This window comes from Zootoca vivipara, chromosome 1 (assembly GCF_963506605.1).
Source record: "Zootoca vivipara chromosome 1, rZooViv1.1, whole genome shotgun sequence".
Lineage (NCBI taxonomy): Eukaryota > Metazoa > Chordata > Lepidosauria > Squamata > Lacertidae > Zootoca > Zootoca vivipara.
Window position 1 is genome coordinate 85,685,606 of NC_083276.1, and position 21,246 is coordinate 85,706,851.

The window sequence follows — 21,246 nt, forward strand, 5'->3', positions numbered from 1 at the left end:
GATCAGACCTCAGCAGTATCCAATCACATTAATAAAAATATGCTGCAATCGTGCACATTTACCTGGGAGTAAACCCCATTCAAAGCAGTACAATTGCTGAATGAAGATGCATGGATTTGCACTGATTGATAGAACAAAACACTTCTTTCAATGCTGCCATATGTTGGGTTTAGTCATATATCTGAGCTGATTATAGTTCCCATAAAGCTGGAGTCTACAGGGTAGCCTCTGCGCTAGACAAACATCAGCCTCCTGCAGAGCACTATAATCGATGTGAACCATACAATTTATTTGCCAATTGCATTCTGTAATAGAAAGTGGGTCTCTGCACTTCTGAGATAGAAAGTTACCTGTTTCTAAAATAAGGTTTGATAGATTACAATCCTTCTTTTGTATTCATTGTTTGTAGGCAGAGGAGATAGAATATTCTTGCGAGAAATGCAATGGAAAATCGGCACTTGTTACACACAAATTCAGTCGGTTTCCCAGGTAGGTATATGGCCTTGGTACAAAATTGTATGAAAATACTAGTAACTTTCAGGATATATAGAAGATGAACAAAATGAATGATGGGTAAAAGTTTAATACTGGTTTAAAAGTGGCTGCCTTGCTCGACTGTAAATGTAGAACAAAATAATATTAGCCCTGAAAATAGGAGTTCAGTAGATGGCCTTGAGGATGCTTTATAGCATCCCTGTTTGACAGAAGGGACTTGCAGCTGCAGAATTCTTATTCTAACAAAAATTCTGGCATACTTTGATGCTAGATGAAAAACTATATATTCCCATGACCTTTCGCACCCACACAGTTTTATTATGTATTGATAGCAAGCTGGGGAAAGAGCATTCTGTCTGGGAATAAACAACTCCTTTGTATCTATGTTAAAAAGACATTTATGAAGTTTCCAACTGTTTTTGTGTCTTGAAGGGTCTTGATTCTTCACCTGAAACGATACAGCTTCAATGTGGCACACTCCCTCAATCACAAAGTTGGACAGCAAGTGGTTATACCAAGATTTTTAACCCTGCAGGCACACTGTACAGAAAGCACAAGGTCCCCACTTAATCTGGGGTGGAGTGCACAATCAGCAATGTAAGCTATGCATTTTATTCCACCTTTACCTACAAGCCTTCAAACATCTTTGAAATACTTCGTGATAGATACTTTTCTTTAGGAAAAGGTCGTGATCATTTCCTTTTTATATTGCGTTTAACCAACTTGATCTTAGAGGTTTGACTCAGCTGTCCTGTTCTGCAGGTCATTCTCGCTGGTCTATGACTTGCAGGGCATAACAAGGAACTTGAATAAAGTTAATTGAAGGTGCTAGTGGGGGGTTGCTCAAGAATGAAGATAACTATAAAGTGTAGATTTGGAAAAATGAGTTGGACAGGAACAGGCTTCAGCAGTGCCCTACTGAGAACCATTGCAAAAAGTGTAAAGGGATAAGGTATCTTAACATATATTTTGTAGCATTGTATTGTTAATCCAATACAAAGGTTTTTTGTCACATTGTTTTAAAGATATAAACTAGAGTTTGGGGTCACCATCAAAATGGTCATGCATAGTAGGCTTTCAAATGTCATACAGTAAACACCTGCTTTTGTTTTAATTAGCTCTCGACCACTGAAAGTATCCCAAATGGTGAATTCCTGTTCTGCCAGCATTTTCATGCCCTGTCGGTAAGTAACTGTTTACATGGCTATGGAACTTGCAGTGAGTAAGTATAGAAAAACAACCCTGATTCCCCTTACTTTTTTATTGTACATCCTTGCTTTTATAATCAGATTAATTCAGTGTGGGGATTAGCGAGCAGGCTGAAGCATGTTGGACATTTGGTAGCTATATTTTCCCCACTTGGTTAAATTGTAGATAAAAGTAATATTTAATTCATTAACCTTTTACTGCTGCTGCTGTTTCAAGCTAAGACCCTGTCTGAAATAATCCCAGTCTGACAAAATGTTTCTCCTCACTGTGGGAATGAGCCACGTTCCTGTGTGCCCCCTCTTCGCCCCTCCCAAACGTGCCTGGCTTCAGCAAAACATTTTGGCTTCTTAATGCACAGCTTTCCATGCCGACTGACCCAGCTCATTTCATATTCATGAAGACAATTGAAAAGGATGTGTCATGTATTTTATATGGGTTACACTGAAATAGTAAATTTTAGCATGAAGCATTCTATGAGTAGATCCACACCATACACTTAAAGCATATTTACTGCACATGGCTTCCCCCAACAAATCCTGGGAACTGTAGTTTGTTAAGGGTGCTTGGACTTTTAGCTCTGTTTGTGAGGGAGGAATTACAGTGGATTCTTTGGGGAAGGTCATGTGCTTTACACGTAGGATATGGATTTGCCCTATGTATATTGTATCTGAACCAGTTCAAACTTGCTGAGCTGGTTACCAAACCATTTTTTTTAAGTTGTTAAGTGACCACCATCAAACCAGTGACTTGGAAAATGCCATTGAACCAGACAGAAGTTTGTAATCTTGGTGCTCAAGAGCTGCAGGAATGCTAACTCTTACTTTGTGCAGAACATTCTAAATGTGGATTAAGAAATTTTTAAAACCTTATTGATAAGGGTCAATGTTAACTGTAGAATTGCTGTAGGTTGATGGATTTATTTGAATTCGTGTATTAAAACTGTATAGCTGTTATGTGAAGCCTCCTTTTTTAACCTGATGTTATTTGTCCCTGGCAGATTTTTTCAAAGGTAAGGAATAAAGGTTCTGTGTTTACTTTTCAGAAAGTACTCGTTCAAGTTTAAATGTCCTAATCTAAACACCCTGGATTCAGACAGTGAAGATGAACCACTGAAACGTCCCGTTGCAAACAGCCAAAAACAATGTGATTTCCAAAGCAGGGAACAGCAACGAGAAGAACTAGAGAAAGTAAGGAGAGGGTTAGGGTCAGGGGAAGAAAACATGCTCTGTTACCTGTCTTTCCCAATCTAGTGCTCTTCATATACTTTGGGCCACAACTTCCATCGGCCCCAGCCAGTATGGCCTAGTTGGGGAAGCTAGAAGTTGGAATCCAAAACAACTGGAGGACATCAGGTTGAGGAAAGCTGTTCTATTGCCCATATGCAAAGCTGATGATTGAGAAGACAGGCATAGGGGAAAGTGCACTTGTGCTCTGCCTGTCTTTTCTGCCTGTCTCTGTGTGGGTGTGCACAACTGTGAAAAGCTATTGCCGGTGCCAGCCCAGTTGGGAGCACGTGGCACTAAAGCCTGAAGAGGAATGAACAATCCAGGCCCATAAAAAATGGTTCACATTTCCAGACATCTCATTGCTGCAGAGGCGTCTTTGCCATAGGCATAGGGCATAGTGGCGCGTTGTGCCAGGGCGCCAGCCAGGCGCAACCAGCCACTAAGTCCTGTGCTGGTCTCGCCGCCATGCTGTGCGTGGTGGTGAAGCCTCTCCGGAGGCCGGGCTCTCCCCTTCCCGGGCCTGTTGCGTGGCGGCGGCGGAGTATAAGGCACCGTGGTCGGGGCCTGGCGGGAAGGTGCACCGCACTCCCCAGGAGGCTTCGGTGCTGCTCTTCCCCGGCCAAGGCAGCTGCTGATGAAAATGCAGGCAAGGCGGCAGGTGTGTGTGTGGGAGGGTGGGGGGGACCCGGGGGGGGGTTGGGGCACCCTAGGGATCCCTGCACCAGGGCGCGAGACAAGCTTTAGACGCTACTGCATTGCTGGCACCTTCTGGCTCTTTTCCACATTCTTCTTTTCATCTTGAGCTGCTTTGTGTGGAGAGATTTTCAAACATTTGAAGTGGCTCATGGACTGGTGTAAATACTAGAGTAGTTCCTAATAGCATAGCTGCCAAGTTATCCCTTTTTTACAGGGATTTTCCCTTATGCTGAATAGGCTTCCTCGCGAGAAAAGCGAAAACTTGGCAGCTATGCCTAATAGCCATAAGTTGGTGTGGATATGCACTGAAAAGAGGCAGTGTATGCAGCAATGCATCAGGTGGTAACAAATGGAGAAGCCCTTCTGAGGGCATAACTGTGCCTCTTCAGTCCTGAAAACCCGACACTTGTAGATCTATTGATCAGAGACTGCTTTGGCCCTCAAGATAATGTTGCATTAGTTTTGTAAGTACTGTAGCTAGCTCAGCCTCTGAGGTAGTGATACATACCCAAACCATTGTGCCTTTATCACCTGCAGAGTGCAAAGAAAATCAAAACGGAGAGTGATAAGGCTTCAGAGCCAACAAATGCTGGCTTTGATGGAATGAGTGAGGAGGAACTTCTAGCAGCAGTCCTGGAAATCAGTAAGAGGGAAACATCACTGTCACTGAGTCATGATGAAGACAAGCCCACAAATAGTCCAGACACTGGCTTTGGAGATGATGAGCTGCAGGAATTGCCAGATCATATGGAACCTATGGATGTGGAGAAGCCTAAAGCACTTGCAGAGCCAGGTAAAAGTAATGTTTCAAACAGTTTTTTTAAATAGTATATCATTTTTCAAACTTTAAAATAGCCAATGACTTCCCTTCTTCTCTTTCCATGGTTCATATTATATATCATACTTTCCTGCATATTTTACTATAACCATTCAAATCAATTTTCCACTTTTACATCAATCAAATATTGTTTACTCTGTTACTCAAGATAATGTTTTTTCCTTTTCTTCTTTGACATTTGTCTGAGAGAATATTATTTACTAATATGATGAGAGTTACCCGTAGCTCCATAACTCTATTCTGTTGGTTCTCCCAACACTCTGAAGGAGATTTGGGGAGGGCACAGGGAGAGGAGAGGTAGAGGAAGTAGAAGGTTTTTTTAATGCAAACACAAATCCTTGCACTAACAGAACCATTTTGGATACTGTCCTATGTTGATCTTTTCTCATGTAAAAATATGGCTACCCATTTTAAGTTTAACTTTTATTATAAAAATAACCATAGGTTACTTAACTGTGTTGGCTTATAATTGGAAAGGGAAAAGAAGACACATAAAAGACAACCCATGTGAAGATTCATGCAAAAATTGCCTTCTATTTCTCTTCATTCTTAGAAACTTAAATAAAAAATGGGAATACCAAATTAAGTCACAAGTCCAGAAAGGCAAAGTTTAGCGTGAACTTGGTTTCTCATGCTGCATACTTCAGGCACCTAGGTGCAAATAATCTTTGCTCAGTGTGATCTTTTTAAAATGTGTACAATAAAATACTTAATACTACTAATTTTTAAAGGCTTGATCAAGTGAGAAAACGTTCTTCACTGCAGAAAACACTCTCCCCGCCCCCTTGATAGAATTCATCCTGAAATACCAGTAGATGTCACTCTGCTCCTGAAACTCGGGTAGAATGAAAAGGACTTATCTGGTGACCACCAAGAAAAGTTCCCCCTGCAACTGCTGCTAAAAACAAAATTAAAGCATCAACGTGGTACTTTTGTTTCCATAGGTTTTGCCAACTTCCCTGAGATAACGAAAGATTTTGATGAGAATAAGGAAAATAAAACTCCGGAAGGCACTCAAGGGGAGGTTGATTGGCTGCAACAGTATGACATGGAGCGAGAAAGAGAGGAACAGGAGCTACAGCAGGCTTTGGCTCAGAGCCTCCAAGAACAAGTAAGAGCCAATGCTCTTTCACAAGCACTTGGAAACCAAAACAGCCAACCAGAGATTCCTTCTCTGGTGATAGGAAATCACAAGGCACAGTTAGTGTCTCCTTTAAGAAGACTTATACGAGGGGTTATTTTAGCCTGCTCCATAACATGGCACAAGAGACCTTTGTTTACTAATCTGGGGGGGGGGCATTGAAGAGATGATAGATAGATAGATAGATAGATAGATAGATAGATAGATAGATAGATAGATACTTTATTGTCATTGTACTTTAAATAGTACAACGAAATTGAATGCCCTCCCTTAAAAACAAAACAAAAACACAATACACATACGTACACAACCCCCTATTCTGTTACACTGTCTTTGTTTAGAGCTTATGAGGGGGGATACTCTAAAAATAAAGGGGTTTGTCTTATAACTGCCCTGATTGAAGTAAGTGAGAGGGCTTCTGGGGAATACAGAGCCACCTACCCATGAAATCTGTTAAGCTGCAAGCACTGACACTCTTAGAATTCTTCTTAAATGCAGTAGATTTCTCCATTCTTCATTAATGGTTTGTGTCCTCATTTAGCTTTAGGCAGAGAGTAGCATACGTTTTGCCGCATTGTGGGAAATTTTGTTCAAAACTATTGTGCTTTGCAAGCAGTTCACATTCATTTCAAGACTTTTCAAAGGAAAAGCTGTATAAAGCTGCTTTTGGCACTTGGGGACTTGCTGTGTTGCATACCAAACTTGAGCAACTTGAACAACCTTTTAATTAAGGCTGGCCCTATGGAACATTTGGGCTCTGGCTGGTCTCAAACGTGCCTGCACAGGGAATTAGGTTTGTTGTAGAAACTGGAGTTGCATAGTTCTCAGTGGCAGTAACAGAGAACCTATAAAAAGAACAGGAAGTGTCTCAGTGAACTAAGTTTGGTTCTCTACCTCAGCAGGAGGCGCGGGAACAAAAAGAAGATGATGACCTTAAACGAGCCACGGAATTAAGTCTGCAAGGTGAGATGTACAGGAGAAAATAGGGATGAGTTTCAATATCATTCCACGATTGCTCACAGTACTTGAAAGGAAGCTGGTGTTTTGTTCTATGCCTCATTTGCATTACCTTGTGCTCTAGTCCTTCCAGTTAAGGTTCAATATAAAAGCCCATTCAGCTAGTAAATTCTGAAACACAACATGCAGATCAGTGGAATTGTTTTATTATTATTTCTTTTTTTCTTCCCTTGAAATTCCTCATTTTCTGAACCCTCTTAAGTTCGCATTCCAATTTCATTTTCTGCAAATTTTTAGCAGCAACTCTGCATTTGTAAAAAGTAAATGGTTTAAGTTCTCCCCCAAGTGAGTTTTCTTCCAATGGATACAACGGGTGTGTGTGTGTGTGTGTGTGTGCTTTTGTTTGGTAGACAGTTACAGGACATAAAGGAATTGACTCATATCATTGCTGCATGAAAGCACAGATAGTTAAGAGATGGAAAGTACTGATTTTCTACTGAAGGCTTTTGCCATTAGAGAGAGGTAGATACAATGCTGGTAGGATTTGTGGGCGTAGCAAAATCATAGCTTGTTTTCTGTGGTTCCTTCTCCCTTTTAGTTTGTTCTGCTGACCAACTGTACTGTGCCTTGTATGTAGGCTGATCTGTGATCCGCCAATCCTGACCTGTGAATGTCAAATTTCCAAATCCGTAAAACTTAACAACATGGGGTTTAATCCTGGTTTAGGTCATCTACAGCAAAAGCTATAAGAAGTGGCATAACTTTCGTATGCAAGTAACTCAGTCAAAGCAGAACTGTTTTATTTAGCAGTAAGCAGAGTTGGCTTCAGAGTATTATTATTGCGGTGGTGGTGGTGGTGATATTTATGTGAAAACTAAAGGTGAAATGTTACAGAACCTCGAAGCTTAAAATTTCCTGCTGCTTAAAAAAAGTTGCATGTATTTTGCTCAGTCCAGCAACTATTAAATTTCTATATTTTGATCACTTCTTGCCGTGAGTGAAGAGGTAAGATGCTAACACACTGGTTGCATTCCACCTTTTAACTGGAGCAGCAACATTTGAGAGCAGTATCTCAATGAAGCTTTAAAAGGATGTTTCCTTGCCTAAAATTAAAAATAAATAGAAACTATTTACTGTGTGTATATAGCATATTTACTTGATGCCCATTATTACAGTGCTTTATTTAGCAAAGGAGAGGCAAATATTTTGGATAAATGGTGTGCTGGCATATTGTCAGTTTTGTGATATGCTTATGATCAAGGGTCTTAAACAGTATCATTTTCATGGTGTTTAGAGTTTAACAGCTCTCTTCTGGACAGCCTTGGCTCTGATGAGGACTCTGGGAATGAGGATGTTCTGGACATGGAGTACTCAGAAGCAGAAGCTGAGGAATTGAAAAGAAATGCTGAGGTGATGGTCTGGGCTATTGGGACTAGCTCCCATTTTATTACTCTACATGGAGTAAAAGCATATATAAATGCTTAAGGGGGGCTTTTCTGTTTTGATAGTTCAGGTTGTTAGGTATGATATCCTTAGCTATCTTTGAGAGTGTTTGTAAAGTTCCCTCGGTGGGTGGTGTTAGATGCTGGTCCTTGGGAGACTTGGGTTCAAATGCCTGCCTCATCATTTGGATGAGTTCCTCTTCCTCTTGGAGATGAGGGTGGAGAAATAGTTATTTCCCTTAAGGGAGAAGGATGGAGTGGGGGAAATGCACATCTTGATTTGTTGGCTAAGCAGTCTTGTGGCCTTGTATAGATTGTTGAACTCCAGTTTTTATCAGCTCTAGCCAGCATGACCAGTGGTCAGAAACTAAGGGAGCTGTAGTGTAGCAATGTCTGGAGGACCACAGGCTCTGCATCCCTGGGTTAATTAAGCTGGTATTTCATGCAGCACAGTAATTACATTATTGGTAACACAAGTTTCTTAATTGTGAAGTAATCATACAAGCACCTGCTTAGTATTATGTTGAAGACTTGTTTTGTTTGCTGCATAATTTGAAAAGGTTATTTTTATACTCAAAAGAGAAAGATTTTACAAGCCCTTCAACCTGCATTCCTAAAACCCAATTTTTAACATAGTGAAGTGTGACAGTAACTAGCCTTCCCCTTTAAAAAATGCAGGCAAACAATTATTTTTCCACTGTTGCTTCATACATCTTGAATATTGTTGTAGAGATGTTTGAGACAATCTTCTTCCTCACAATTTTCTGGCTATTGTGCCTGCTGTATTCTTTTGAACTTTCAGAATACTGTAGTATCTTTGTGCTGTCTCTCTCCCTGCTGGTTTACACATGCCCTCTAGGAAATCTTCCTGTTAGTCCATTGTAAGCTGTGACCTAGGTAACACCCAGTAAGGAGCCTTTTGGAGCTCTGCAGTGGCACATTGACGGCATACCAGTTTCTGGGGTTTTAACAAAGATGAGAGCTGGTTTAAAAATGAGAGGAAGTTAAGGCTGTATGTTCTCTGCTCCTGAGTTACCCGAAAGCTTTGACTTGAACAAATTAGCAATATCTCAAAAGGATTGCTCCAGTGTTTGGTGCAATAAAGATTTTATGGTAGCTAAACCATAATCTACCTACCTTTCTCAGTCTGGTAGAAGAGCAAACTTAAACTAATAATTGACTTTTTCCACAGACAGGAGAGCTGCCCAACTCTTATCGACTCATTAGTGTTGTCAGCCATATTGGAGACACTTCCTCCTCAGGTAAGGCAAACATTACTTCCTTGATAGCTCTGCTCTCTGCAGGAAAAGTGTGTCTCTTGTGTTTTTTCAACAACCAAAACCACAAAGGAGAAAGAAGATTGTTAATATTTCATTTTGTGTGCTTGGGGGAAAAACCCAGTTTTCCCAGAACCAACAGGGTTGTTGCCTAAATTCAGCAATTGAGTTAAGCTCACTGAAGCCCATAGAAATAATTATCTATGAGAAACCAGCTATTTAAAGTGGAATTCATCTTGCTAGTTTAAATCAATCATTTTCAAAATAGCAAAATGCAGTTAGTACTAGGGAGTGTTGTTGTCTTTCAGTTTATTAATTAATTAATTAATAAACAAATTGGCTTGAAAATACTTCTGATACTTAATGTAGTCTAGAAGCTACAGTCTATGGTGTTCTAAGATTTTCTTTCTCTCTCCCCCCCCCCCATCATATTGAAGGTCACTATATTAGTGATGTATATGACATTCGCAAGCAAGTATGGTTCACATACAATGACTTGGAAGTATCCAGAACTCAAGAAGCCTCTGTGCAGAGTGACAGAGACCGGAGTGGCTACATCTTCTTTTATATGCACAAGTAAATGTACTTTATGTGTCCTCCCCATATGGCCCAAACCTTTTTTATTTGCATTTGCATTCTCTAAAATGGGCTCATGTGTTTCTAATTCCCGTTTTCCTATTTGCTAGTTATAGTATGGTCCTGAATAGCTTATAAGAATTATTGCAACCTGTTTTATAGCCCTTTGACTGGGAATGTGCAAAATAGCCAGGCTGTAACTCTGGAACCTGAGCAGATTCTCTTGCATGCAGTTGCCTGTCTTTTCAACCCTCTACATCAGGGGTGGGGAATCTCCAGTCGACAGGCCAATCTTGACCCGCCAGGAGGCCCAGTTTTTTCCTTGAGGCCATCCCCATTTATCAGCCAACTGACATCACTGTGTGATGGCAGCTGATTGATTGGGTGGAACAGGGTTCAATCCTACTGGATACTGCTTCACCAGCACATTCCCTGTAGTCCCCTGCAGAGAATAGGATTGAACCCTACACTCAGCAGCTGGTGTGCAGAGAATTCAGTGCTGCTAGGTGCTGCTTTGCTTGCAGGTTTCTTGTGGGGAAAGCAGACCTAACCTTGGCTAGCCAGCTTTGACTAGTAAATGGGACCTCTCACCTCTCACTCATCTAATGTAATCATGAAGTCAGCTGGTTGACAGGTGAGTGGCCCCGCCCACCTATTAAAGTTCATCCGTGGGGTACAGGAAGATAAACATCTGGCTCACTAGGCCCAGAAGGTTTCCTACTCCTGCTCTACAACTTTGCTTCCCCATTAAAAGCTTTCCCTCTTTGACGTGAACATCTTTTGTGTTTCCCAGGGAGATATTTGATGAGTTGCTAGAAACGGAAAAGAATATGCAGCTGCCTTGCACGGAGGTGGGGAAGCTAGTTCGGCAGCCCATATGAAGAATGTCGCTTTAACTGAGCACAAGTGATTCCTGAACTTTTGCCTGACATGCAAGAGGCACAAACCCCGAGAACTCAGGGCATAGTTGAGACAACCCCATGGAATAGGAGGAATGGACCAATTCACGCCTTCCTTTTGAACTTCAACCATGCAGCTAAGCTTCTTTTACCTGGAGTTTCCTTCTTTTTTGTTTTAAATAGTCAAGAAATAATTGTGCCAGCAGCCATGGCATTAATCAGGCCAGAGGATTTAATGGCTCCTTCAGAAACCCATAAAAGGATGGTGTGAGAAGCAACTGCAAGTTCGCCCATTTACCTCTCACAGGGAAACTGAGAAGATGCTACATATTGGGTGGCTTTCTATGCCTTCCCTACACGAGAGCAAAATAAGCAATAGTCTCAAATCTGGTGAATATTGTGTCCATAATGTGAATTGGAAAGTGCTGAAGGCTGACTCAGCTAAATGGAGTACCCTGGCATCGCTGAAACTGGGACACCCATGATCTTTAATACAGGATCACACAGATCCAGGAAACAAACTGTCGGTGCTTTGGAACCCATTGATTACTACTTCACATAGTTCACTTTCATCCTTGTTTTTAAAGTTAAAATATATACTATATAAATATATATATATAATTTTTAAAGTTTTTATTCTTTTTTGACTGAGTTCTTTTCTAAGTACTGCCATTTACAGAACAGTTTTATTTCTCTGTGAGCGTTTGTGTGTATAATCTGTATTAGTCTGTGTAGAGATTTATATATATATATATATGCTGTTTCACTGAAGACTGTCCCGGTTTGGCAATGAGAGAAGCAGCTAACTGGAAGTGCAAGTCCTGGCTTTTGGCGGGCCTTTTTTGACCAGTGCCCAGCTAGTACTAATCGGTAAATGAAGCACGAACGAGAGTTCTGTGTTCTCTGTGTTTGTGTTGGCTTTCAGCCCTGAAAAACTGCACGTGCTTGAAAGGTGTATGTGTGTGATATCTTTCCCAACTTTACTCTGTTGGGCAAGAGTTGTATGCAAACATGAAATATAAAAATGTACCTGGATTTATTCTAGTTTTGTGATAAGTGCAGTTAAATCAGTTGAAAAAAATCAGAGAACTCTCAAAAGTGGTTATTTGATGTTTTTGAGACATTTCAGGGTGTAGATGTTAGGGTTTTGTTATTTAATAGTATTTGGATAAGACAAAACTCATTTTGTAGCTTGTTTGACAAAAAGGACGAACAAGAAAAATACTATCTAGAATTTGTTTCAGTTCCTCATTTTAATACTGGAAATTTATTCCAGTTTTTTTCACTTTTACTTTTGTGGCAATAAAATTGCTAATAATTGAGGTGCCTCTTGGTTTGCTCGTAACTCGAACTTTTCTTTGGAAAAGGTTAACAGGTGTTGAGAGGGTTGTCTGCCCCCCTTCTTGGCAATTGTTTTTAGTTACAATTAGAACTTCCTAAGAAATATAATCCTTTGACTAGAAGACACAAACCATGGGCATTAGTAGGCAACAGGTATTACCTGTTGCAGAAGGATTTCCCTGCAGGGCTTATAGAATTACAGGCTGTGTTGGTCAACTGTAAATGACATTTGCTGTGTCAGGGGTAGTAGTAGGGTGATAACTTTAATTATTATTTGCTTGGCTAATCTGCCAAACCAAACAAAAGTTCTCCCAAGTCACACTGCCTAAAGCATAGTGTTTAAATTTATTCTATCATTGTGATTTTGCACTGTTGATGGTCAGAGTTATTTGAATGCGCTTTTTAGTAAGGAATAAGGGGATTTTCTTTAGGTGTAAAAGAGGAGCCTCAAAATGAAATACTGTTCTGGAGTAAGGATGTACATCTCTTACTGATTCTGAGGTAGTGCTCTCCATCTCCCCCCCCCCCCCCGGAAACTCCCAGATAAATGCATTAAGTAGTTGTCATGACACCTACAGATTCATGTTGATAGCTTGGTCAAGATAAATTAACTCCCATATTTACAGTCAAAATATTGTAGGTAGGTGTCATAATAAGACAGTATAGAGCGTCCAGGTTCAGAGTCATCCAAATTGTCAGGAATATAGGATCATTAGAGCAATCAAATGTTTTTGCTTCATCTAGTATTGAAAATGCAATTTGGCCAGAAGTGAGTGTAAGCCAGTGATTATGTCAAGCTATGGCAACTTTCTAAATAGTTTTTTGTCCCCTAAGGTGAAATGTGCTGGCAAGGAAGGGACTACCGGTATCTAGTGCTCCCTCTATGTTTGTAAATTTACATCCTTGTTGGCATTTGCAGTCCATTAAAATCTGTAGAATGTGTTGTGCGACGGGGATTCTAAGCTCAATCAATTTTTATTGTCTACTGCTTTAACATGAAGTGCTGAAACTGTGCAAGAGTTTACATTTGTACAGTTTTCTCGACCATTCAGGATTACATTTAGAACCAAATTTAAAGTATGCTGTTTATAGCATCTTGTACTATAGGTAATCTTGAGACATATAGAAACTTTGGGGACCTAAACAGCAGTGGCTTACTAATGCTGTTTAGAATGCTGTTGCCTGCTAAAGGGAAGGTTTGTTTTTAGAGCAGTGTGATATGTAACTTTCTGAGACATTATTCTTGGTTTCAAAAGAAGGAAGCAACTAAACATGAGTTCACCCAATATAATTTATAGTTTTATGCATGCGTGCATATTTTAAATCTCACTTTTCTACATTTCTACATTTGCCCTATTTTTGCAGTATCTTTCTGCTATATTTACTTTTTGATAAAGAAAAATAGCCATATATGTGTTTGCACTAAGTAACTAAACTCTCCATAACCTCCACCCCTCCCCAACAAATCTTGTATATAGCTGGATTAATAAAATAGCTCAGGTTGTTTGCTAAAGAAAACTTTAGAAATCACCATGCACCTATTTTTTAATGAATATTTTTTCCTTATATAAAAAAAGCTTGTTCTTTCTAGCCATGGGCTAGAAATTGAAAACCTAGGCATGAAAATATAGGGCATTAGGCATCAGTGTTTCACTTAAGGTTAAATCTGTCCATCAGTTTTGCCCTCACTACTGGAAGATGAATGCTCAGTGTTTTATAAATTGAGTCTGTTGAAATAACCTTGAAGATACAGAGGATTCCAGTGATTTCGCTGTCCTAGGCTCCCCCTCCCTTCCACCATGGGGGAGTCAACAGCATAAGGCGTACTACCTGTTTCAGGCATGCAGGGTCTTTCAAGTGCTAGATGGGTTAACAAAACCTGCTTGCCTTGCAGCTAATTAAAGGCTGGATTAATTATAATTAAATAGTATTTCATTGGAAATCCATGGAATTTTTCAGATCCCTGTGATGGGAGTTTGGGGTAAGATGCAGAGCTGAGTTTCTGGACAAGAATTTGTGTTCTTTTTGAACCAATGTAACATGGGGAGTGAACAGTCTTGGAATGAAAATGAAGTGGGTGGGTTGTTGCCCCTATGCTACTTCCCGGTGTTAACCTACTTCTTTGCTCCCCTGCTTCTTTAATAAGTTATTCTCTAAAAACTTAGGGGGCGTGAGTGAGTTGGGGCAAGAGTTCTTGTCATGTGTGTTTGAGGCAGTTGTCTTGGGGAATTTTTTTTAATGTTGGGAGTCACTTTGTGTCCTTTGACACTTAATGTGGAGCAGCACTTTTCTGTGTTTTAGCAGACTTGTTTCTATGTATTCTTTACTAAATTCTGCCTTCTTTTCTTCCTCTTTAAATGATGTGTAGATTGATTTCAGAGAAATTAAACACTCTTCATTAATGCTGAATCTTGTTTCTTTATTTTTTAAAAAAGAAGATGCAGGTATCTTAAAGCTTTGTTTAGCACAGTTACATTCCTCTCCTCCCTCTGCAGTGCATTGCACACCCTCATAATATACTTGAGAGGGTTAGATGGTTCTCAAGTTTTCACTGCTGTTTATTATTATTATTGTTGTTGTTGTTGCAGTTGCCTCCCAATTTTATAATTCTTCAAAACGTATTCCATTCCTTGGGGTTTGTATCCAACACAGCTGTTTTGCTAGTGCAGCAGGCTTCTGCTTGCGTGATGGACTTCCCCCCTCCTCTCCCCTCTAGCCCCCCACAGACCCTCAATATCTGCTCCAGAGGATTGGAGGACTCTTCAGAGCAGATTTTGAGAGCATATGGGCAGAGGAGAGGAAGGAGAAGTCCTGCTTTGCATAAAAGCTTTTAATACAATATTTTGTGTGCTTGGCTTAGTTTCATTTTAAGTGTAAAGCTATTAGAGAAGATACGTTTCGAAAAGCCATTTTGATCCACAGAGGAAAGAAATGTGCATTAGAAAGCTGACTTTCTCAGAAAGTCACCAGGCCACCAAATGTGCAGTTGTTCTTGCAATTCCCTTCAGAGAAATGAAGCACTACTTCTGCCAGTGTGGAACATAGCTGCCAAGTTTTCCCTTTTCTTGCGAGGAAGCCTATTCAGCATAAGGGAATTTCCCTTAAAAAAAGGGAGAACTTGGCAGCTATGGTGTGGAATAGGTACCGGTATAAACCATTCTCTGAACAAAGTCTGGCTCCTTGAGACACAACAGCAATTACCTGAGGGAAATCCATCCTAGTTATGCTTTTGTCCTGTAAGGTAAGGTGTGGTAAGTTGCTTCTCAAGTGGGGGCAAATCCTCATTTTGAAGACCTATGTATCTGCATTATAAAATGCGTATGGTAAGCCATATGGAATAGTTTTCATTAAGGAAACTTCAGCTCGCTGTTCTACTCATTGCTTAAAGCCTGATAAATGGAAGTAACTGCAGTTGCTGGTGCTTTTGTTGGAATTTTCATGTGTGATTATTGAATAATGGGAATTTGGAGTCATGAATTTTCTGTAAAATTTATTTGAATTGCCTACGATTAGCCCTAGCTCATCATCAAAAACCACACTTGTGTGTGCAGGCAAATTGGAATTCACTCTGCACTTCTGGATTCAGAGAAAAACCATGGAAAGTGTTGTGTATGTAAAGAAACAATTTTAAATTTTGTGGAAATGTAGCTACATCAGTTCTTGTTTCACAGGGGCAGGGTAGGGAGATTGGGGTTGGTAAAGCAAAACTGCAGAAATTTGTCAACACTGAGCATACATAATGTAGATCTTAGTGATGTCATTGCAGACACATTGGGGGAAGCAATGTGGAAGTGCCAAATTTTATTCAGGAATTCAGAGGAGGCAATATCAAGTGGGGAAATGGAGTGATCAGCTACAAGACAGCCTGATGTTGGTGACTCACTAGAATAAATCACTACCTCGTTTCATAGGTGGAGAAAGATGAGACTCAAGTGGGCAGACACAAGTTTTAAAGGCTCTTTTTTCCTGCCTGGGCTGCCCTGTGTTTCTATTGACTCAGAATAAGACCACCTGTAGGGTTAATGACTAAAATCCCTTTTGTAACTGCAAATAATCCAGTGACAGAAAATGCTTGATTGTTCATTCTGGGACACTCCAATCAAACTTGGAATTATTTTTATTTTAAGTAAAAATATCCACTTTGAGGCAATGACAGCAGAAAGTTTACATTTTTAGAAAAGTCCTTTTTCCTTCTTGAGAGTCTGTTGCTTCCATTGAGGAAGGGCAGCAAAGTTTTGTCGCGATATTCCAAAGACAGAAAGAAAATCTTCATCTGATATGTAGTCCTATGGAATGGGGGGGGGCAATGATGAGAGAGAGAGCAAGTCCAATCATAAATGTAACACACTGTGGTGAAAACTTTATGTCCAGATTTCCTGTGAGTATTTGGGGGCACAGCCCTTTAACACTTAGACAAGATGGCATGCTCAGAAAAAGTCTAAGGAAACTGGAGTTGGTTCTGTATTTTCCTCAAGTTGTCACTTTATGCTGGAGCAGAATGAATGAACAGTGGGAGGTATTCAGCTAACTTCTTATGCCAGTGCAAAAATTAGCACTGGCACAAATTTTCTTCCTCCTCCTCCTCCCACACCATCTCCAAATCAGCTCTGGAGGATCAGGGGAACCACCAGAACAGATTAAGGGGGAACACATGGGGAAAAGAGGGGGATAATGTTCCATCTCTCTCACACACAAATCCTTGTGCTGATGATATCCCAGCCTTAACACTATATTGAATACAACCTAATATTAATTGGGGCAGATTTGGATGGCTACCAGTATGGAAAGGAACTGTGCATATCTAATACTTGTCCAGCCTTCAAATGCTTCAGCACACTAGCAAGCTTTTATTCCTACACCCATTAGATGTTTATAGCCCTGATTTAGCATACACTAGCCTATTCTGTATCTGGATTTGGTGATGTGAGATTAAGCTGTACCAAGATCTGTATACAGCTTCTGCCCTGACCATTGGGCTAGCAAGGTTCCTACTAAAGGATGCTACATTTCTGAGAGAAAGGCAGATTTTTTTTGAAGCCTGCATTTCCAATATCACTATCGATGATACAATAAATGTCTGAAAATGTGTGTGTAGGTCAGACAAAGCTAATATTTGCTTCTATGCTTCTAAGGTTGTTTATATTCATTCATTTAGAGCCACTTTTTAGCCTCACATGAAAGCGGTGAAAGTCACTTGCTCAAAGCCATCTAGGGAGCTTTTGTAGTGAATAATAACAACAGAAACCCAACATGACAAAACTAGATACCATATAGCATGTTGGACTAGGACCTGAGAAAATGGGGTTCAAGTGACGCAGCTCACTGGATGAGCTTGGAACAGTCACCCTCATCCTCACAACAAACCTGTGAAGTACGTTAAACTAAAATGGGAATAACTATGTACACCACCACCCTGAGCTCTTTGGAGGAAAGGCAGGATGATGCAATAAATAGGAGAAATGTGAATGCAGCCCTGGGATCTCACCTCCTTCCTGCTGGGGTTTACATCGCTGGGTAGTTCCTCTGCAGACACATTCATCAATTTCTCCAGAGGGTAGGTAGACAGTGAGATACCACCCAAGGTTGTGTTGGCAGTGAAAACTGTTTTTGCATCAAGGATTTCCTGAAAGAGAAAGTGGAAGGGGGTATTCCCAAAGCTCAAATGTGTCTTGTATCTATTTAAACAAGAGTTGAGGCAAGACTTTTTTTCAGCCTTGACAGAATTCAGTTCTGGCACCTCTCAGGTGGGTGCCATTGCCATTATGGGAGAACAAGGGAAGTGTTCATGGTGATTTCCAACACCTCTTTTTCTAGAAAAATAGCACTGAGTTGAGGGAAGGTAAATTGGCATTGTAAGCTGAACTGTTTTAGATCATTAAATGCATTCATTGATCTAAAATGCAGTATTGTGGGTTCTGATGCACTTTGTAAGAAAGGAATTTAAAAATTCTAGCACCATCCAGAGGAATAAGAATTGTAGAGTTGGAAGGGACATTATGGTCTGTTGCGGCAGAAACAGTCTAGTGCAGGCATGTCAAACCTGCGGCCCTCCAGATGTTTTGGACTACAATTCCCATCTTCCCCAACCACTGGTCCTGCTAGCTAGGGATCATGGGAGTTGTAGGCCAAAACATCTGGAGGGCCGCAGGTTTGACATGCCTGGTCTAGTGCACAATCACTTGTGCCATAATGTTCTTTAAGGTGCTGCAAGAAAATCAGTCACTACAACATCAGAGGAACAGTGAGGGAGGTGGAGAGGGTAATGTTCTCTAGAAGCAGTTAGCCTCATTCTTAAAGAGGAATGCAACTCAGTTGCTCCTCAGCTGTGATCATACTTACTATCCCTCAAAAGGGAAGTTTTTGTGGAGTAAGTATTGCAGCCTTTTATACTGAAATAACTTTAAAATAAAGGCCTTACATCCCCCCAGATAGTACAGGCATGAAAAGCTATGCAGCAGTTACTGCTTTAAAATGAACTTGGGTCCTATTGTTCCTGGTTTCCCAGAAATTAAATGGCAACTGCCACCTGCACTTGTATATGATCAAACACGTGTTCTCCTCCCTGCTTTCTATCCCACTCTTGCCTCTTCAGTAATACTTACAGAAGTGATCTGGCCAAGGTTGTCCTCATCTACAAGTTCAGCTTTTAACTCTTCATAGGATTTCTTCTCCTGCATGAAGATAGACCAATAAAACCCTGGGAGTACCGGACTACACACACATGAACATTTTGATTTGACTGAAGGCTAGAGAGTTAAAATAGGATTCCTTAAAAAGAAGATTACAGAATCTTAAGCCTGGTAACCTATGTGCTCATCATCATTTGTGGATACAGACAGACAGTCTGGATGTAGCTAGCTACACTTCATGTTGAAAGTTCATGATACCAAAGGCTGAGGTTGATGGCAACATCTGGAAGGTTAGAGGAGAGCTCTAACAAGCCAGATCAATTAGAGGGAAAGTAGTGTTTTCTACACATTTCAAACAGATGTCTTTGAATTCATGTGGGATTAACCTTTGTTGCATGACGTGGTGGTCTTAGCTGCCTTTTTTTTAGACCTGAAAGAATAAGGGCCACTAGGTCACTTACTGTCCCTTTGAGGGGGTCCCATGCTAGGAACCAGCCAGTGAATGTCGGAGGCTCATAGCCTTGCTTCACAATCACAATGGGAGTTTCAAGGTCACGTCCACCCGGGTGAGTTCGCAGGTACTCCTGCACCGTTACGGCTGCTGCCTCCTTCTCGGCCTCATTTGCATCTTTGCCGATCCAGAAGTAAACCTGGCCGGAGAAAAAGCTCTTATGAATGGAAGCGGACATGCAGCTCATGTGCCGGTAGCTGGATCAAGGATCAAAAGTGAGAAAAAAGGTTCAGGGAATTCTGCCCTTGCATTTGTGTTTGCCTGCATATATCTCTCAACCGTAGACTTAAAGCTTCTGTGGCAGACCATAACCCCTAAACCTTAGGGAAGGAGATAGCTAACAAAGTTTCTAGAGGGGTAGTGGTCATATTAATTTCTTACCCAAAAAAACAACAAAATTGTGGCACTTTAAAGGCTAACCAGTTGGTTAAGAGAAGGTTTCGTGGACTATAGTCCACATCATCAGCTGCATGGAGTGTTAATATAGCGCAGTAATTATATCAGATGAGAAGTGTGTGTGCGCAAACAAAGCAGCTGTAAAATTCTAGCATGCAATATTAGCCGCGAAAGTAAAATTCAATAGCATTATTATGGGGAGCGGGGGCATTCATCTGCCAATGTGCTTCATTGAGCAGCAAATGCTTCCTCTACCTATTCATTCTTCACCCCCCACCTCAGACCCACCTGATCCCAGGCATCCAGTAGGAACACATCATCTTCTTCCAAGTCATCTTGAGTAAAATTTGTGATCTCCATGGCAAGGAAGCGCCCTGTCTTATTGGAGCACTGAAAAAGCCGAGGTGTGATGGCAATCGTTTCCTCCTGTAATCTGCACAAAAAGAGGGAGAGAGACAGGCCAGGTGGCAGGTCAGCTCCATATTTACACACAAGCAGATGGAGAAAAAGCCATATAACCAGCTTTTCTACCAGGCCACATCAGATTGGAGCAATCTAGAGTAGAGAAGCAGCCAGAAAGAGTGTGTGAGGGTTTCATTTCCCCCTGAAACTCCCCCTTGCCATTTGCCTCTAAAATAACCACCCTCTGCAAGTGGATTTGCAGGGAGGGAGAAGTGAAACTGACACTTGAGGTTTTCTCGCACATGCCTTAAAAAGCCACCAGCGTTTTCCGATTTTGAGTGGAGATGGAGGTTGTGGCTTCTTCCATCCAATTTAGACTTTGGCATTAGGAGAGTAAGGATTGGCATGTAAGAGTGCATCACCTAGGCAGGACTGGCCCTGCCATTAGCCAGTGTGAAGTAGCTGTTTCAGGCAATGGAGGCTGGGAGAGATTGCAACCACACTAAGAAAATTTAACTATGAACCCCAAAATTTGGAATCCTGTTCCAAACCTGTGCCAAAGGTTTGCAGGTCTTTTACTGCAAAATCCCAGCACTTTGCAGCATGCCATAAATTGAGCAATTGATACATCAAACACAGGCTTCATGCTTTATATTAACTATGAAACCCAAATTAGCCCCCCTGAGTGGAAACCTCAGTAACAGCTATGCTGCCTTGTTGGTGCCCTGGGCTGGTTGGCTTACTTGCCTAGGGTCACCTCCCCACAGTATTCTGCAACCAGCATGACTGGAAAGGGCCCCTTGCCCAAGTGATCAGCTATAAGGTGAGGCCATGCATTCTGGTAGCCATGGTGTGCGCGCATGTGTTGCTCTGATTTTGTGATGCAGGCAGACAGCACTTCCTCAGGTGCGAGATGTTACCTTTTGTTGTTGGCGTATTGGGACTTCCCACCTAGTGCAATCCAGAACTCCGCAGGCTCCTGTCCTTCTGCGATCACTGCTTTCTCAGTCCTGGAGATCAGGTCAGCCACACTCCTGGCCATCTCCCTCTCATCCCCACTGCAACCCTGCAGGAAGGAAAACCAGACTGTGGTGTGGGGATTGTGGGGGGGGGGTCAGCCTTTCAATTAACTAAATTCCACTCCCTCTTCCAAAGCTGAGGATGTTTGTTTTGGATCACACATGCTAGTGCCCTCCGCCTCCAAATCACCC

General features: G+C 41.2%; 2 protein-coding genes across 6 annotated transcripts in view; one reads left to right on the forward strand and one right to left on the reverse strand.

Annotated features, from left to right (window-relative positions):
- Positions 1-14,479, forward strand: part of USP37 (ubiquitin specific peptidase 37) — a 31,776-nt gene extending 17,297 nt beyond the window's left edge. For 2 of the 3 annotated variants that reach the window (XM_060278237.1, XM_060278233.1), the window contains exons 14-24: positions 410-489; positions 928-1,092; positions 1,614-1,679; positions 2,747-2,891; positions 4,164-4,419; positions 5,409-5,575; positions 6,505-6,568; positions 7,857-7,972; positions 9,197-9,266; positions 9,719-9,857; positions 10,651-14,479. In XM_060278237.1, the coding sequence (XP_060134220.1) occupies positions 410-489; positions 928-1,092; positions 1,614-1,679; positions 2,747-2,891; positions 4,164-4,419; positions 5,409-5,575; positions 6,505-6,568; positions 7,857-7,972; positions 9,197-9,266; positions 9,719-9,857; positions 10,651-10,738 (1,356 nt within the window). In that variant the 3' untranslated portion in view covers positions 10,739-14,479. The remainder of the gene's footprint in view (positions 1-409; positions 490-927; positions 1,093-1,613; positions 1,680-2,746; positions 2,892-4,163; positions 4,420-5,408; positions 5,576-6,504; positions 6,569-7,856; positions 7,973-9,196; positions 9,267-9,718; positions 9,858-10,650) is intronic. The other variant, XM_060278243.1, reaches the window with a different exon arrangement.
- Positions 14,480-16,133: 1,654 nt separating this feature from the next.
- The window catches only part of VIL1 (villin 1), a 33,685-nt gene continuing 28,572 nt past the window's right edge, over positions 16,134-21,246 (reverse strand). For all 3 annotated transcript variants that reach the window (XM_060278249.1, XM_035127712.2, XM_060278252.1), the window contains 6 exons: positions 20,956-21,101; positions 19,922-20,066; positions 19,188-19,376; positions 18,700-18,768; positions 17,583-17,720; positions 16,134-16,383 (listed from right to left, as the gene is read on the reverse strand). In XM_060278249.1, the coding sequence (XP_060134232.1) occupies positions 16,270-16,383; positions 17,583-17,720; positions 18,700-18,768; positions 19,188-19,376; positions 19,922-20,066; positions 20,956-21,101 (801 nt within the window). In that variant the 3' untranslated portion in view covers positions 16,134-16,269. The remainder of the gene's footprint in view (positions 16,384-17,582; positions 17,721-18,699; positions 18,769-19,187; positions 19,377-19,921; positions 20,067-20,955; positions 21,102-21,246) is intronic.